Source organism: Pinus tabuliformis, chromosome X (assembly GCF_031772625.1).
Source record: "Pinus tabuliformis cultivar Carrire ecotype Pingquan chromosome X, CPIR1, whole genome shotgun sequence".
NCBI classification, from domain to species: domain Eukaryota; kingdom Viridiplantae; phylum Streptophyta; class Pinopsida; order Pinales; family Pinaceae; genus Pinus; species Pinus tabuliformis.
This window is the reverse complement of record NC_142308.1, coordinates 514,083,079-514,102,142: the sequence shown is the minus strand read 5'-3', so window position 1 is coordinate 514,102,142 and position 19,064 is coordinate 514,083,079. Positions and strand designations below refer to the sequence as shown.

Here is a 19,064-nt window from a genome sequence, read left to right as displayed (position 1 = left end):
AGTACTCACCACACTTAGAATAGCAAAGTATTCCCACATATGGCCAAGTATGTTAAGCTCAAACAAAGCCAGTCATTTTCTTATTCCGCAGGATATTTTGAAAAGTATTTGGCAGTTGTCACGACTTTTTCTCTTATAAAGCCTCTCAAAATTGAACTTTTTGATATCATTTAATGAGAAATGTGTTAAGTCCACTTGTAAGCAGATTTAAAGACTCTAAAGAGTTATAATAATTTGGGTGATTTCAAAAGGGGAAAAAAGCAGTCATCTACTAGTTGTTATTTTATCAAAGTTCTTCATCTAGGGGTTGTTTCTTCGGCATCTAGGGAGACCATCTTCAGTCAACAACATAGCATTTGCAGGCATTTAGAACAGGTTTTTAAGAGTTTAACGGTCAAACTTTGAGGCTGCATTTCCATGCATATTATATTTCAGATTATATTGTGCAAGTGATTCTGGGTTTCCAGTGTATGAAGAATTTAATCCAACTGTGTTTTAACTTTTGGGAGAATGCTTCACGCATCAATAGGGACCCAATGCAGAAAAATGAGACCAATCACAAGTGAATGAAGAAGCACTAATATATACAATGGCAGAGTAACAGGCAAGTTATAATCCCTTGAGAGTGCTAACCTCATAAAATCAAAACAAATTTTATAAATAGATATAAATATTTATTTTTGAAAAAGAACCCATCTCATTTGAGAAAATTACAAGTAAAAGGAATGGAGATGTATGAAATCAAACCACCAAAGAAAAGAAACTAATAAAGAAACCGCTGAGGTGAGACATATAAAATAAGAAATTAATAACAGAAACAAAGGGTAAATTATTAAAACAGGGAGTGGTGAGGAGAAAATCATAGTTAATGAATGAAGAATCTCGGGAGAAAATAAGCGGTTAGGGTAGGGCTGAAGACAAATAAATAAGGGAGGTAACATGGGAGGGGGTTGAAGAACAATGAGATAGGGATAAAGGAAAGGGGGTGACAGGTAGAACTTTATAATTATAGATAATACCAGTATATATCCATCTTAACACCGGATCTAATAAGAATTAAGAAGAATACAAATACAGACATAATTCTCTCAGTTCATTTAAAAGTTGAGGCTAAGATGGATCTATGCTGGTTTATTTTAATGGAGTTTTATAATTATTGTGGTCTCCCTTTTAAGTTTTTAATTGCTATGGTTCGTTATTTTTTTAACTTTTATATTTAAGGGCTTCAAGTTTCTGTCAATTTAAGTTATTAATGTTGCAGACATGACACATCTACCTATACTGTAGATGCACCTCGCTACTCTAAATGCAATCAATGCCCCTACAGTGATAAATAAATGAGAATCAGGAGGGCAAGAAACGAAGGATGAGGATGAAATGAGATAAGGGGATAAACCTGTAGGTTCTTACAAAGCACATAAATAAATATGTAAGTAAATAATTGAAGTTTTCAAATGTTTTCTTCTAATTTCCAATTTCTTGCTTTCAAGTTGGTTGGGTCAGGGCTTGAAAATGGTTCTAAAACTGTTACATAACCAAAAAAATTTAAACCTTAGACAACTGTTTGCAATTTGGGGCAAAATTGGATGGTAACTGGGTAAGATGTAAACTATAACGAGGCAGATAAGCAGGGAATAAACCAGATTCTTGTTACATCTTCATCAAACTTCGCTCTCTGAACATGATTTTGCCTATTTGCACCCTTCAACCAATATAAATCAACAAACTTACATATTCGGCATCTATTGTTCATTTTTCCATTGTTCCACATGGATTTACACTTATAAATTAAATTTAAATATCTAATGTATTTTCTTATTATTCTGAATCAACTCCAAGTTTCATGACCAAATCTAGGTCAATTCTGAATTGAAGGGCTTACCAAGTGGCACATGATTCCAGGTCATATAACTTTGGTAAAACATAACAAAATTTATAGTCCTGTTCTTGTCCTTTCATTGTCAGGGCAACTAACTAAGAGCAAGGAGTTGATCAAGCCTCAAGCCATGAGATTTGCAGCTTACTTCATTTCATTATCTATCGTTCAACATAAGATGCCTCCGAAAAAACGCTTATATCTAATGAGTGGACATATTGTTCCTTCAAGAACAATATGCTCACTTGAGGGGATTGTTATCACTGGATTGATGTATAATGAAGAGTTTTGTAGGAATGTAGAGGAGTTGGTCTCAGTTATTTATTCTCCAGCCTCTGTGTCATGCATTTTGGAGAAAACACCCCATGGGGTACTTATATGAGACTATGGGCTTGGCAAAGGGGGGAAAACAAAATGTCAATGATGGCGATGAGAATAAATTCCAGGGATTTTGGGATATTACTGATAAGCAATGGATAGATGTGCTCCATTAACCAATATATCTTGTTGGGGTTACTTAACCAAATTTTATTTTATAATGGATTGGTAGAAAAAGATCATGAGCTGAAAAAGGGGCTCTTAGAATGTATTCGTAGGATAGTTCCCTATGAGAGACTTGGGTATTTCAGCTTTAGCTTCTATTTTTAGAAATTTATAATTAACATCATTGAAAAAAAATCATTCTTGACATGTAATGCATGACTTTGGTGAGACAATTATGACAGAAAAATGCCTGAGTTGTGATGATTCATAAGCAGGTGTTGAGCCAACCTTGTAGTGCTTATGATTTTGAACACAATTGCAGTGTATTCAAGCAAATACAGCTTGAGTGGGCCTAATGGTTAAGAATATGTGTTTCCTCCTAAGAGGTCACAGGTTCAAAACCAGAGGGGTGTAGAGTATGTATACCTTCGTCGACTTAGCAGTCAATTTGCTGCGCAGAGGTGGGTCCTTTGTCCCACAAACAAGGGAGTCTCATACATTAATTTGGTGTCTGGCTTGGCCATGACCTTTAAATTAGATAAAATTGGATAGAAGCACAAAAAGGTGGACGGGGAAAGGTTATTTGACCTTGTCTTTGTTCACTATAACATTCATTTGTGGGCCAAAATGTTTGGAAATCCTATCTCTTTGGGTGACATCAATCCACTATCAGTGAGGTCATGCATGACTTTAGTAGTAGAAGCATGGTTTTCTTGAGGAATATCTGAGTTGACTCCATGAGGAAGAGACTAAAGACACAACCAAAGATTAAAAAAAACCTGCTCGAGCGGAACCACCTAAAGAACCAACAGAGGTTTCAAGAAATGGTGCTGCAGCTGGGTCTAACTCAGTAGCCAGTGTTGCATCTACAAGCACTCATTAAACCTTGAAATACACCGGAGACATCAATAGGGTAGTAGTTCATAGTTTTGTAGCTCTGACATTTGTATAGTGCAGTCCTAATTCTTGTTACTTGAAACAATTAGAATTTTTTAGTATGTACTATTCTATATGGGCCTCATAGGTTTTGAATTAATGAGAATTAGAAAATACATATTTTTAATATTTAATATTTATGGTGCCTTTCTATGATAATGCCCATGACCTATGCGTTCTACGGTTGTCCATCAATCCATGCCTTGTGGGTTATGAAAATCAATGAATGTGTGTTTTAATGGTCCCAAATGTGTGAAAATTTTGTCTTTCTGATATACATGTTTATCTATGCATTTTTCAGGCTTTATTGCATTAAAAATTAACCATTTTGCTTTTTTCTATATTGTCAAGTATGTCGAATCATGAATGCAAGTATGCCGCATATGCCAAGTATGTTGAATCACCTACCTTGCCAAGTACAAGCTGAATCCAAGTATGCTGACTATATTTGAAAGCTTGCGTCCTTCATTTTTTTTTGAACCATGTATGACAATGGTTTATTTTTATTGAGTAGTGCATGGCATGAGAAGGTAGCAGCCTATATTTATTGCAGATTAGGAATGGGACTGGAATTTATTGTGCAGGTTCTTAGATTGTAGACTGTATAACCAAGCTACCAACCTTCCACGAAGCTGGCAGAGCCTATTTAAACTAGAAGTGAAACCTGTGAATCTACCAGGATTGGACTACGATATAGTTATTTGAGACAAGTTTGAGCGTGCAACACTGGAATGAGGCAATGAATGGACTAGAAGCACTATTCTTAAGTTTGATTGTATTCCCATATTGTCTTTGCCAAATTTTTGGACCAATCTATATATTTTTGCCCAAAGACCTATTACATGAATAGCTTGGTATATTCTAGTTAATTTCCATGGCTTTCTTTACAGTTTTTTATCATGACAGTATATGTGGTTTTTCTATTGAATCCATCATTTACATGTAGATTTAGATTTTTAACAACTTTTGATTATTGCACACATATTTTTATCACCAAGAATCTTATTTGTAATGTCCTAAAGTGATGTAATGAATTGGAAAGCATTTTAAACATGGATGATCATGATGGGGTCACAATTCTATGCAAACCGCACAGACATCTGATTGGTAAAAACTGGTAGCTACCTACTTACATGCATATATTTTCCAGTACTTTGACTAGTATTTTTCTTTTGCATATAACAGATAATGCATTACCTGTTTACCATGTGTTGTGGTAACAAGAAATTCCGGCTAAGCTAAGGGTGTACCTTATGTGCCAACCTTACTTTCTTAGCCTTGAGTAATAAGAAGCACCAAGGAACTAAGAATGGCCGTGATCTCCCTATAGCTATATGGCAAAAAGGTTCAGTTACATGCAAGCAGTCCCCTTTATGTGGGATGGAATATGATCATGTGGTTCGAGCTACCAGTATAACTTTCTCCAATAGTTTAGGGTTTGCCCACAATGTAAACAATAAATGGTTTAATCATCATAGTTCTCACAGTTGTAGGAATTTACAGGTTAAGTTCCTCAGATAGAACACCAAAGGACACCACTCACAAAAAGATCACAGATCAATACACCAGTCTTCTTGACGTGGTTAAAACCCTCAAAGAGGGAAACAGTCCATGGTCTGAGCCAACGCGGTCACTTCAATTCCGGCTAAGCTAAGGGTGTACCTTATGTGCCAACCTTACTTTCTTAGCCTTGAGTAATAAGAAGCACCAAGGAACTAAGAATGGCCGTGATCTCCCTATAGCTATATGGCAAAAAGGTTCAGTTACATGCAAGCAGTCCCCTTTATGTGGGATGGAATATGATCATGTGGTTCGAGCTACCAGTATAACTTTCTCCAATAGTTTAGGGTTTGCCCACAATGTAAACAATAAATGGTTTAATCATCATAGTTCTCACACTTGTAAGAATTTACAGGTTAAGTTCCTCAGATAGAACACCAAAGGACACCACTCACAAAAAGATCACAGATCAATACACCAGTCTTCTTGACGTGGTTAAAACCCTCAAAGAGGGAAACAGTCCACGGTCTTAGCCAACGCGGTCACTTCAAGCAGTTTATTAATGTAAAAGAAAGAAAGTTTACATAAGCTTCTCCCATGAACGGTCACCCTACAAATGACCCTCCATGCTTTTTAAATAGAGATCATGGACCAATCGGGTGTTAAGCCACAAATCAAGTGTCGGTAATACTGAGGAGAGAATGAACCATCGGATCACTTCATGTCTATAACATATCGTGACCGTCGGATTGTAAGTTACAAAAGTACATAGTAAAGAAACACACTTTACCTAACTCTACACTAGACCAAGTTATACTTAACTATTTCCTATGTGTCGGAATATCCTAACATCCCCCCTTAAGAACAACTTGGGATAGGATTGAAGGATGTACAAATATGACACAATAGGAGTAGGAAGGAGGCATTAGAGTCTATCCCCCCTTAGTGACAACTTCCTGAACTCCAACCATAAATTGATGTTTAGTAAACTTCGCCTCTGTGAGAGCCTTTGTAAAGATGTCTGCAACTTAATCATCTGTTGAACAATATTGCACTTCAAGAACATGGTCATGAATGAGCTTTCTGATGAAGTGCATGTGTAGTTCAATGTGTTTGTTGTGTTGATGTTGGACGAGATCTTTGCATAGTTGAATGGCCCTTTGATTATCACACCGAAGTGTAGTCGGATGTTGCTACTGAAAGACAAACTTTGACAGGATCTGACGAAGCCACAAGACTTCCTTACTAGCTTCTACGGCGCCACGATACTCTGCTTCTGCTGAAGAAAGAGAAATGGCACTTTGTTTCTTGCAAGCCCATGTAATAGGTCCATAACCAAGAGTGAAGACATAACCTGCAGTAGACTTTCGATCATTAGAGTCACCAGCCCAATCGGAATCAGTGAAACCAACCATAGAGGAGATGCTTCTGCACTGTAATGAATCCCAAACTAAACTGTACCTCGAACATAACGAAGTATTCTTTTAGCTACTTTCCAATGACTTTCATGTGGGTTTTGCATAAACCGAGCAACAAGGCCAACAGCAAAGGAAAGGTCAGGACAGGTATGGGTCAGATACAAAAGTTTTCCTACAAGTTGACAGTATAAGGTAGCATCAGCTTCACGGGAAGTACAAGTGACTGAAAGTTTGACTCCACACTGAAAGGGAGAAGGGGTTGGCTTACAGTCTTCCATGTGAAAGTGGCGTAGAAGATCACAGGCATACTTGGACTGGGAAAGGGAAATACCTTCCTTGGATTGCAAGACTTGAAGACCAAGAAAATAATGCAAGTGTCCTAAGTCTGTCATTTCAAACTGCTTTTTAAGGTTGGACTTCACATGGTTTATAAGGTTGGGATCACTACCAGTAAGGATAAGATCATCAACATAAATAACAAGAATGATAAGAGACTTACCCACTTTCTTGGTGTAGATAATATTGTCAGAATGACACCTAGAAAAGCCAGTATCTAAAAGAAAGCTATCCATTTTGGCATACCAAGCCCGAGGGGCTTGCTTGAGACCATAAAGGGATTTCTTAAGCCGACATACAAGGCTGGAGTCTGTTTGTATAAAGCCAGGAGGTTATTCCATATAGATTTCTTCATGCAAGAGGCAAATTTAACATCCATCTGATGGACTTCCCATTTGAAAGAGGTAGCAAGGGAAAGAACAAGGCGAATAGAGTTCATTTTGAAAACAAGGGAGAAGGTTTCAGTATAGTCAATGCCTTCAACTTGTGAAAAACCCTTAGCAACAAGACGAGCTTTATGTTTATCAACTTTTCCATCTAGTCCAAACTTGGTTCTGTAAACCCATTTGCATCTAACAAGTTTTTGTCCCTTTGGAAGAGGAACAAGATCCCATGTATCATTTGCCAATAATGAACGATATTCTTCATTCATAGCTGCATCCCAATCTAGATGGCCTGAAGCTTCTGCAAAGGTGTCAGGATCATAATTCGTTGAAGCTTGAGCTAGTAAAGAAGAGGCTCTATCAAACTGAGAACGTGTACGTCGTTGATCTGTAGGATCACCTGCAAGAGCACCTACTGCATCCCGAGTAGCACGGACCCATTTTGGAAGTTGAGGAGCTGAAGGAGGATCCTGAGAAGGTGAGGGAGGATTGTCATCCTCGCTGTCATCATCTAAAGAAGAAATATTTTCAGAAGTAGAAGGGATAGAGAGAGGTGGCAGATCCGCCGAACTAGGCTCGTAGGCCGATATATTTTCAACAAACTTTACATCTCTTCTAATGATAACATTTTTGGACTTAAGTGGAATAAGTCTATATCCTTTGACATTTTCAAAATATCCAACAAAAATACATTTTTCACTCCTAGGTTCTAAAGCTTAATGTTTCTCATCCGGAATATGGGTCCATGCTTCACTTCCAAAAACACGAAAGTGACTTACATCTAATTTAATTGAGCTCCATGCTTCTTCTGGAGTGATATTCTTTAAAACCTTAGTAAGAGTGCGATTTACTATGTAATTTTCACAGTTAATTGCTTCTGCCCAAAAATTAAGACTAAGTCCTTTAGATTGAAGCATACAATTAGCCATTTCCCTTAAGGTGTGATTCTTCCTTTCAGCTACACCATTTTGTTGTGGAGTATATGGGACAGTATGTTGCATTTGAATTCCATGCTCAGTGAAAAAGTTGATGAATTTGTTGTTAACATATTCTCTGCCATTATCAAATCTTAGCTTAAGAATTTGATGTCCAGATTGTTTCTCAACAAAGGCCCTAAAGGCCAAGAACATGTTAAGTACTTCACTCTTGAGTTTTAAGAAGTATACCTAAGTGCGTCGGGAGAAATCATCAATGAAAGTTAAGAAATACTTGTAGCCAGAGAATGAAACAACTGGAAGTGGACCACATAAATCACTATGCGCAAGTTGTAAAGGGGCTGAGGCGTGCCAAGAGGCACGTTTATCAAAACTATCCCGATGATGTTTTCTGAGTACACATCTGGAACAAACACCATCTCTGCAAGATACCATAGGAAGACCTCTTACCATATTTTCTTTACATAGATTTTGAAGGGAGCGATAGTTTAAGTGACCAAATCGCTCATGCCAAAGTTTGCTCACTTCATCATTATGAGCAACAAATACCAAGGGAAGAGTTGATGACCCAAAGTTGTTAAACTTATACAACCTTGTAGAATCATCAGCAATGCCAATAGCTAAAATCTGTCTAGGATCTCTTAGGTCCTTAATTACAACATCATGAGGTGAAAATTCAACAGGTTTACCTTTGTTAAACACACATGGACAGCAAAGACAATATGAAAGATAAAACATGCAATAAGTTTTTTTTATTAACATGAGATATACATTTATAGTACAACATATGACTCTTGGGTTTCAGATCCCAAGGTCTCTTGGACTGCTTTGGTCTATTCGGCTTCCACACTAACCCATTTAGGATTAGGTGTCCAACATTCCCCCCCTTAATCCGAAGGGTTATGTATGAGTCCAAGAAGAGAGCTATAATACAAAATGTGCAAAAAATGCATGGCAGCACTAGGCTGAATGTGCTCTATGAAATGTTGGTAAAAAGGGCAGTGGTTTAAGGATGACCACCAACACTGGAACGCTTAGTGCAGTTCCCGGAACTCTTGCAAAACTGGCAAGAAACTGAAGTTTTCTGCTAGAGGAAGTGATCCTATTGTTTTAAAGAGGGAAACCTTCAACCATAAAAGGGAGGTCTCACCCCACATAAAAGGTAAAACTTCAACCTGAAAAGGGAAGTCTCAACCTGTGATGGTTTAAGGATGACCAACAACTCTGGAATGCTTAATGCAATTCCTGGAACTCTTCCAAAACTGGCAAGAAGCTGGTGTCTTCTGCTAGAGGAAGTGTTCTCAATTTTGTTCCTGGAATGCTTCCAAAACTGGCAAGAAGCTGAAGTCTTCTGCTAGAGGAAGTGTCCCAGATTGCCAACTGAAGGCATGTTTAGGGGCATCTTTGTCGCTGGCTACAACTCTGAAACTGGTGTGGCAGGTTGTGGCTCACGCTCGCTTGATGTGGCTTTGAAGCTTGTAGATGACCATCATTTCCCCCCCTGTCAGATACAAGGTGAGAAGATGGAGAAAACTCAACTGCAAGACTGTTCAATATTCTGGAACAAGTTCTGACATGTGTTTGGAATATCTTCTTGGTTGTTGATGCCCATTGCCAAGAAGCGATCCATCCAAGATGAATCTTTGTTCTTGCAGGATGTTTATTTCTGAAGCATCTGTGTGAAGAATGATTGGTTTTATGACAGTGCTTACATGAATGAAGATCAAAACAGTGATCTTTCAAATGGCCAACTCGGTCACAGTGTTGGCATTTTACAATCTGTTGTTGTTGTTGCTGTGGAGGAAGAGGAGTAGAATCTGGAACAGCTGAAGCTGAACTGTCATGAGGAGTAGGTGCACTGTCATGAGGAGCAGGTGAACTGTCATGAATGAGTCCAGCACTCTGAAACTGAATGGGCTTTGAGTAGTCTGGAATATGAAAGGACAAGTCCTTGTCATATCCAAGACCAGTTCTGTGCTTGTTGTGGACAAGCTGTTCCCAAGGTCTGATGATGGGCTTGGGAAGTGCAGACTGAGTTTCTGCATCTGCATATACAACTGCTGCTTTATTTGAATGAACTGTACCATTATTAACATGCTGCTGATGGGTGGTTGTCTCAATGTTCTGAACAAAAACAGGTTCAGAATGGTGTCTATTTTGATGTAGCTCTTCTTGCTGTAGCTGTGATTCAAGCTGCAAAAAATCGATCTTTTCCTGTGCATTTTGTAAACATGTCTGAATTTCTGAGAGAGATCCTTTGCTGATTTGTAATGTGTCATCAACAGTAGATAATATCAGAGTTTTAAGGAACTGTAATATTTCACTGGTTCTGGCCATTTTTTTCAATGTCTGATTTACACCTTAAAAAACTGATCACAACTACTACTCAATGCAGAAAAGTAATATCTACTCACAGTACACAGCAATATCCTTTATAAATGTCAGCGAATGATTAGTGTGCAATATAAAGGATTACAATCAGCTCACCAAAATCTTTATGCAGCAGTGGAATCAAGGAATTAATGCACTATAATGAATTTTAAATACAATTCCACAACTGGGGCAGCAGCAACTGCAAACTTGCTTGGATCCTTCAAATACTCCTTCACTCTTCAACGTATATCAACACTTCAGTATCAGCTAATGAGAAGAATATACAGCCACACAAATAGTCTCTAAATGGCATCCAAATTGTGACAAACTCATTCTGGTATGGTAGAAATTGACCCAGAATACCAACAGACCAACCAGCAGCAATATATTAAGTAACTAGATAACTGTGTTTGAGCTCCTCCAAGTACAAACACTTTATAATTCGGCTCAGATCAGGAAGATGAACTCAGCGAGGCGAGCTTTGACTCAACTGTTCACTGACTCTAAAATCTTATTCTGTTAAGTAAATGGCCAATTTAGCATTGCAATTAACAAATTGTCTCAAGAAATCCGACCTATGTAGATTCACAACTCAATTTCATCAGTGAACATAAATATTTGAGTTGCCTTCAACCAAATTGTACATTGAATATCAAAAGGGATCACCACCACTGTTTTTTTTTCTGACTGGAAAATTTAGCATATATTTCAAAGGCTTTGCACTAATACTTGACAATTTATTTTCGATACATCAAAACAAAGTTGTTGCCTTTCATTTCCAGCAAATCTCGATCTGCATTAACCCTCAAAAATTTATAAAACAGATGTGCAGAGTTCTACAGTAACATTCTTGTGTAACTTTAAACTGATGCTCCTTCGTTTGTTTTCTTGTGACAAGAAATTTGTAGTTTGTGGCACAATTCCTTTATTTCTCGTAATGTGACCAAAGCTTTATGTTCAGAATACAAGGAATGGTGCGGCTGCTAAAGAGAGAAAATTGTTTCTACTCTGCCATCGCTTGCCGCTTCAGAAGTAAAACACCTTTTACTAGTTGCAAATGAACCAGTCGATAAATGTTCGACTGCTGGAAAATGTTGCCAGATGTTGAAGCCACCAAACACATCCCCAGGTAGTAGTTGTCAAGTGGTGTACGACTCCCTTGCTGTCACTTTTAGAACTCGTGGCTAGCTCAGAACTGGGGATTCAGTCATAGGAATTAAATCTGGCCACGTTCAACTGATGCACTCGGTCTTATGCATTCTCAGCAAACTCAGTACTTCGAATTCAAGGACTCAGGTGTGAACTTGTCTTCAGGTGGCAGAAAATCAACTCGAGTAAGAGATAACTCAGGCAGCAGCAAAAAATGAGTGGGTTCTCAAGACACCCGTCCAGCTACCATGTTCACGTCTGCCATCGAAATTGAAATTGCAACAAACCAAAATAGAATATAACAGGGAACCAGACAAATATTCAAGACTTTCAGATGCCTGAAAACCTAGAGCAAATGCAGAAATTTCTTATAAGATATAACAGAAACTCCACCGATATCAATCTTTCACACAAATCTAATGTTTATTCAGCCAAGCTATAAAGCGTAACAACCTTATATATCTGATTGTAGGACTCCGCGATCGTTCCTATCTATGAACGTTGAGAGAGGCTTTTGGAAGACTCAATTCGGAGGTCTGGCAACGGAACGCTTGGGAACAGTGATGGTCAACACTCCCTCCTGAGCACCGTGCTATGGGACTTCCAATCCAATCTATCAACAAACGCAGATGCTGATCACATGCTCAGTGAGTGGTGGTATTGCGTCGATTAGAAGGCGGAGGTAGATTGGCTTGAAGTCGGCTGCTCGGCTAGAAGTAGGGACTCTTTGGTATTCCGACTCTTTGGTATTCCTTTGTCGATTCCGCTGCTGATCACAAACAATAGATGCAGCTATATCTCAGGGATCTGGAACTGGAATAATATTCTCAGCTGACACATATGTTGAATGGCTAGCCAGAGCTTGAATAACTTTAGTGGTCTTCAAACACGTGAATGTCGAGGCAACTAAATCCCCGAGGTCTGCCAGATGCCTAGCTTAGTTCTATGCTTTTATGGTTAGAAGGGAGAAAGAAATAAAGGATAGGAGGGTTTTAACCAGACAAATTGATTCGTCTGCCGCAGGTATCTAAATGCAGGAAACCCATATGAAACCGATTGGATTCCTGCAGAATGCAATGTATCAATCAGAGAGGAGTGGTTTTGGCACAAATCCGAGAAGCCCAAACCGCTAAGCAAGCTGCTGGAAATCTACTACAACTCGGTGGGAAGAAACTGCGTGCTGATGCTCAACGTTCCACCAAATACATCCGACCTCATCTCGACAGAGGACTCCACCAGGTTGCTGCAGATGAAGGCGGCAGTAAACACCATATTCTCAAGGGAGCCGTAGAGAAGGGAGCGTTAAAAGATCAGGAGCAGTTCTGACATGTGTTCAGAGGAGTTACACTATATAAAACTAATTTAAGACCTGCGCTCTGACCGGAAGAGCATTTGCTGTAATTTTACTGAGAGAGAGAGGAATGTTCGCTAGCTTGATGGGTGATACGATGACACACTAATAATTCTTCTGATTCATGCGCAAAGAGCAGTGGGCAGGTTTGATGGATAGTAGCAGAACTGACAGGCCGAGAAAGGTCACAAAAACAGTGGCTCACAAAAGATTCAACAAATTATGAACGCACCTGCTCTGAACGCTAACAGCACTGTAGGAAGAGGTATTCGATGGGAATACCAAGCGTTACCCATTATCACACAGAGCGCAGATTATTACGACTGAGCAGATTCAGAATGGCAGAGAGAGGCCAAAAATGGCGCTGGAGAAATGACAGGTTGCAGCTAAAATTTAGCTGAGAAAATATTCATGAAATGATCTGCACATAAGGGCCATAAAACAAATGGCTCAAAATGGAGCAGGACCAGCAATCGCCTGCTCTGATACCATGTTAAACACACATGGACAGCAAAGACAATATGAAAGATAAAACATGCAATACGTTTTTTTTATTAACATGAGATATACATTTATAGTACAACATATGACTCTTGGGTTTCAGATCCCAAGGTCTCTTGGACTGCTTTGGTCTATTCGGCTTCCACACTAACCCATTTAGGATTAGGTGTAGATCCCAAGGTCTCTTGGACTGCTTTGGTCTATTCGGCTTCCACACTAACCCATTTAGGATTAGGTGTCCAACATTCCCCCCCTTAACCCATTGCATGTTTAAAAAAAAAAAAAAAAAAAACCTAATCCTAAATGGGTTAGTGTGGAAGCCGAATAGACCAAAGCAGTGCAAGAGACCTTGGGATCTGAAACCCAAGAGTCATATGTTGTACTATAAATGTATATCTCATGTTAATAAAAAAACGTATTGCATGTTTTATCTTTCATATTGTCTTTGCTGTCCATGTGTGTTTAACAACCTTCACCTGAATTAGTTATCTGATATATAGATAGAAGGTTGCAGGATAAAGTTGGAACACATAATACATCATTAAATTGACCATTGTCTAGATGAACAATTCCAGACCCTACAACACTAAGAGATATATCATCACTAACATATATATTTTTGGTGTTACAATCATCTAAAGAAGAAAACATGGCTTTGTTTTTGGCCATGTGATAAGAAACTCCAAAATCAATGAACCACTCATGAGAATGAGAAGAAGAAGATACATTTAGTGCATAACCAAACCGAGATACTTGACAACCACATGCCGAAAGTGTTATTCCTGAAGATGAAGTTGAAGTTGAAGAGTGCTCCAAATGGATGTTATGCTTCTTCATTGCTGCTTCCAAGGCTTCCATCTTCTTAAAGCATTTGGATTCTAAGTGGCCATCTCGATTACAAAAGTTGCAATGTCTATCAGTCTTATTCCCTTTGTTTTTATTTGCCTTATCATTTTGTTGAATTGATTTTTCATTTTGAGATTGAAATTGCTTAGGACCCTTGTTTGGTTTAGGACCATTCTTTTTAGGATACTGCTTCTTAGGATTCTTTGAATTTGGTTGTTGCTGGGCGGCTAAGGCTTTCTTGGAAAAGTTTCCAAGATTAAGAAGACCAAGATGTAAGAGTTTTTCTTGTTCTCTTATTAAAAAATCACAAAAGGCATCAAAAGAGGGGGACTTGTAGTCTTGTCCTTGAAAAATAAAGGCTTCTCTAGTAGAATGGAAGGTGGAAACAAACACAGAGTAAGCTGGTCCCAACTTAGTAAGAATGGAATAGATAAGACTGCCATCTTCTTTCTTAACCTTAACACCTTCCAAGAGAAGTCTAAGGGTCTTGAACTTGGACAAAAAATCTTCAATGGAAGAAAAATTATTTGGGTCCAACGTAAGCAACTCATTTTCGAGTTGATGGGCTCTAATTTCATTTTTAATTCCAAAAACTTTAGTGAGTTGTTTCATTGCTTCATTAGGGGTATCAAGTTCTGCGATATGGAATCTAAGGTCTGGAGAAATAGACATCCCTATCAACCCACGTGCTTGATCTTGCCTATTTTCCCATTTGGCTGCCTTATCTTCATGTTTAGGTTTAGTTTCTTTGCCTAAGACTATTCTGTAAAGACTTTTACTTCTAAGTAAATCCACAATGTAGGACCACCATTGGAAGTAGTTAGTGCTGTCAAGAATAACTTGGCATGGACTTTCCATTTTAACAAAAACTGAAGTTGTAGACGCTGAAACTAAGTGTTCCAATGGAAAGATATCGAGGCCGGTTAAAAAAAAAAGGCTCTGAAAACGACTTTCAGATGAAGAAGTTATGGCTTTTTGAAGAAAAGTTGTTGAAGATGCCGACGAAGTGAGTGAATATGCGGAAGTGAATGATAATGTTATATTTTAAAACTCCCCCCCCCCCCACCCCCCATTTTCAATCTTAATCTAATTAGTTCACTTAAAAAAAAAAAAAAAATTATTTGACCCACTTTTATAAATAAGTGAAAGTGACTTTTACAATGGTATTTTATGAGCTACCCACTAAATTGTAACTTAAATAAAAGATAAAGAGAATTTAGAATTATAAGTGACTCACTTTTTATAATGAGTGAGAATACTTTTACATAAAAAAATTTAAAACATAAGTTACAATTGCTTTTTGAAAAAGTAACTCAACAAAAAGAAAGACTTGAACTCAAGACCTCTATTCTCATACAGTAACTTTGGACCAAGTAAACTAGTTTAAAAAGTTAGTGATTTTTTGAAAAGAGGAAGGGTTTTTTTTGTCACTGCAACTTTGGGGTGCTTGTTTACTTGAAAAAACTTTTTTGCCTACAAAACAAAAAACCACACAACCCAACACAGACATACAAAAAAATCCAAACCTTATGGCTTGAAGTTAGCTTTTGCCAGAAACTAAATATTTTCCTCAATGTTTCTGATTTTCTGAGATCACAATAAGGCACAGCGGAAAAGAGCATACGCATTAGAAAAATCCTTCCTTTCTATTTCTGATTTGCCTAGATCGCAAAGATTCGCAGGGCAAAGAGCATATGTAGAAATGAGAGGTATAAATCCGGTAATAAAAAAACAGAGAGCTAAATAAACCGAAATAAATAGAGAGATGAATAAATAAAATTGCAAATAAACACTGTATACCTTCAGATCTTAAAAATGACGTAGCAAGGGCTACCAAAAACCTTTTCGCGTGAAACGAAAGGGGTTCCTCACTGGAACAGATGCTCCTAACACAATAAAGCAATCCTCTTGGCCCGAAAGCAGTCAGAAATAGTAGATCTAGGAAACAATAGTCACATGCACTTGTACCGACTTCGGATTTGGATCACCAACGGATGCGGCCCTCAAATAGCTCTGATACCATGTAGGAATTTACAGGGTAAGTTCTTCAAATAGAACACCAAAGGACACCGCTCACAAACAGATCACAGATCAATACACCAGTGTTCTTGACATGGTTAAAACCCTCAAAGAAGGAAATGGTGCACGATCTGAACCAACGCGGCTATTTCAGACAATTTATTAATGTAAAAGAAAAAATTTACATAGGCTTCTCTCATGAACAGTCACCCTACAAATAACCCTCCATGCTCTTTAAATAGAGATCATGGACCAATCGGGTGTTAAGCCACGGATCAAGTGTCGGTAATACCAAGGAGAGAATGAACTGTCGGATCACTTCATGTCTAGAACATATCATGACCATCGGATTGTAAGTTACAAAAATTCATAGTAAAGAAACACACTTTACCTAACTCTACAGTAGACCAAGTTATACTTAATTATTTCTTATGTGTCGGAATATCCTAACAACAGTCACTTCAGTATGCTTGCACTCATGCAAATGCTTTAACTATCACTCTTTGTTTTTTTCGCTTGTGCTTCAGGTGTGGAGAAACTCACTTCATTTATTATCCATATTGCAATATGTATAATCTTGAATGTAAAATTGCTTAATTAATCTCTTATTTTTCATTATAGTCTGGGATATAACATCTCTTCCTACAAGGGCGAAATTGTCCTCAATAAGGCGAATTTTAACAACTAAAGCCAATGCCCAAACTACCCTTTCAAAATGGGCAATCGGACTGAAGTACTCTTTAGTTTTATATTTCTTAAATTTCTAATCCTTTCATCAACGATGCCAGCCCATGTTCCTCATGTTCAAGTTCTCATATACCCATATTGGGAGTTGAAGGCTAATCTGTACCAAATGAGTAGCACTTGCTGATAAAATTCAGAAATCCTCATTATAGTTCTTCCACTGATGAGGCTCCACGAAATTAGCTTAATTATCGGTTAAGGTATCTGTACTCTTTCACGACACAAGATCATGGTTCTAATACGCCACATGCATCGCAGGAAGAAACTCAATTGAACCTTTCGAATTATGAAAAATCGCCAAAGCTTGAAGAAAAATACAACCTATATGCTGTTGTGAGATGTACTTCAGTTTTTTCACCAGTTCCAGCCTTTCTGACTACGTATATTTTCAAAACTAACCACATTTTGAACTTCAAATTCCATGTCTGCCATATTTTCTGGTTATTATGAATTTATGATGTGGTTACTGCACGATATGTTTAACTTTGAACAAAGTAAGTTTGGCCTGATGGCAAAGTACAAACCTAGATTGTACACGCAAGAGCGCTGGTTCAATTCTCTTGGAGTGACAACAACGACCCCAAAAAATACCAGAGTACTTGTACCACATGCGTGGAGGCCAACAGCTTCCTTGTTATGAGCTTGGTTTAACACAAAGCTTTAAAACACACATATATGACCAAAAATGGGAATTCGGGCAATGGCAATGGCAATGGAAACAGGAACGGACCGAGAAATGGGGTTAAAGGGTTTCTGGAGATAAGAAACGTGATCTCCCTTCCCCCAATTCAGAGCGTCTCGTGTACAATAAAATTAGATTGGTAGTGTACAAAAGAAATGTGGAGACAAGTATAGAAAGGAGAACAGGAACCGGACTGGGTTTCTTGCTCAAATATTTATCTATCTATCTATTTATATATCCGTGTGTATGATGTGTTTCCTAATTGAAAATAGGAGAAAGAGTCTGAGATTCTCACTATAGAAATCAAATGATCGCACTCTTCCTCGGAAAGGAACCCTCTGTATACAAAAGCTCTGCAATACGTTCAAAAGACATTACTTTCAGAAAACATTGCTCAGTACTAGAAATAGAAATGAAATGAAATCATTTTAACATCAACAAAACTAAAAAAAAATGTATGTGCGTATCCAAATTCAAAAACATCCCCACCACAATCTTCGTTCTCCGTAATCTTCAGCAATTACCATACAGCGAAAATGCAAATTTGGCGGGAATGCCACGTGGACAAACTACCAGGGCTTTAAAAACAAAGACATAATTTAAGGGAGATATTTACCTGGGCTTCCACGAAATTTGCTCCACTCTGGTAGGATACACGATGAGATTATTGTTGTTAGACTGATGCTGCTGCTTGAGATCCAAGATCGAATAATTCAAAGTTTCATTCGGTACTTCATCTAAAACCCGTGTGGCGTTAACTGCAACATTTACTCCGAGAAATGCCAATAGACTTACGATCCAGATCTCATTCATTCGAGTCGCCATGGATCTGATCGCTAATTTAGGAACGAGAACGCCGCAGAAAATGCTAGTCCAAAGATAGATCTATGTGAAACAGTTAATGGTTCTGGTGTTTAAGCAGGGAGAGTAGAATTCGTATATGCCGAAATACATCGGACGCTGGCGGGGGTGGAGAATGTGAGCATTTGATTCTGTGGGGCCTGGGGACTTTTGACTCTGCTAGATGATGAGCATTTGATTCTGTGGGGCCTGGGGGCTTTTGACTCTGCTAGATGATGAGCATTTGATTCTGTGGGGCCTGGTGGGTTTGGACTCTGCTATTGAAAGTTGGTCCGGATGAAAAGGTGACTGAAAGAATCAAAGGAAGGTTGTATGTCGATTGAACTTTGAAGACTTCATGGGATTGGTATGGACGAATGGAGAATACCTTGGAGGAATTGAATCAAAGAAAGGTTCGTTGTACGTTTGAAGCCTTCATCCTCAACTCTTGGGATTCGTACCGAAAGGTCAATCCCTTCATAATAAGCTTTTGAAACTGTGCGCTGTTTTTAAGTGTTGTACTATTTTGGAAAAAACGGAATAGATTCTAATGCATCAGTCACTGATTTGGACAATCTCATGTGTATCGATCAATATCAAAATCATCAACGTTGTAATGGACAAATGGATGGTCTTAAAAGTTAAATTAATTTATTAATGAGAGAAAGTTAAATTAATTTATTAATGACCGA

The 19,064-nt window shown here is 38.2% G+C and overlaps 1 protein-coding gene across 1 annotated transcript in view; it reads right to left on the bottom strand.

The window, feature by feature from the left end:
• The window catches only part of LOC149140936 (putative prolyl 4-hydroxylase 4), a 116,514-nt gene extending 97,691 nt beyond the window's left edge, over positions 1 to 18,823 (bottom strand). Inside the window, exons 1-2 of the mRNA XM_089447857.1 lie at positions 18,149 to 18,823; positions 17,828 to 17,885 (exon numbers count right to left, since the gene is read on the bottom strand). Of these exons, the coding sequence (XP_089303983.1) occupies positions 17,828 to 17,885; positions 18,149 to 18,357 (267 nt within the window). The 5' untranslated portion in view covers positions 18,358 to 18,823. The remainder of the gene's footprint in view (positions 1 to 17,827; positions 17,886 to 18,148) is intronic.
• Between the last annotated feature and the right edge of the window lie 241 nt (positions 18,824 to 19,064).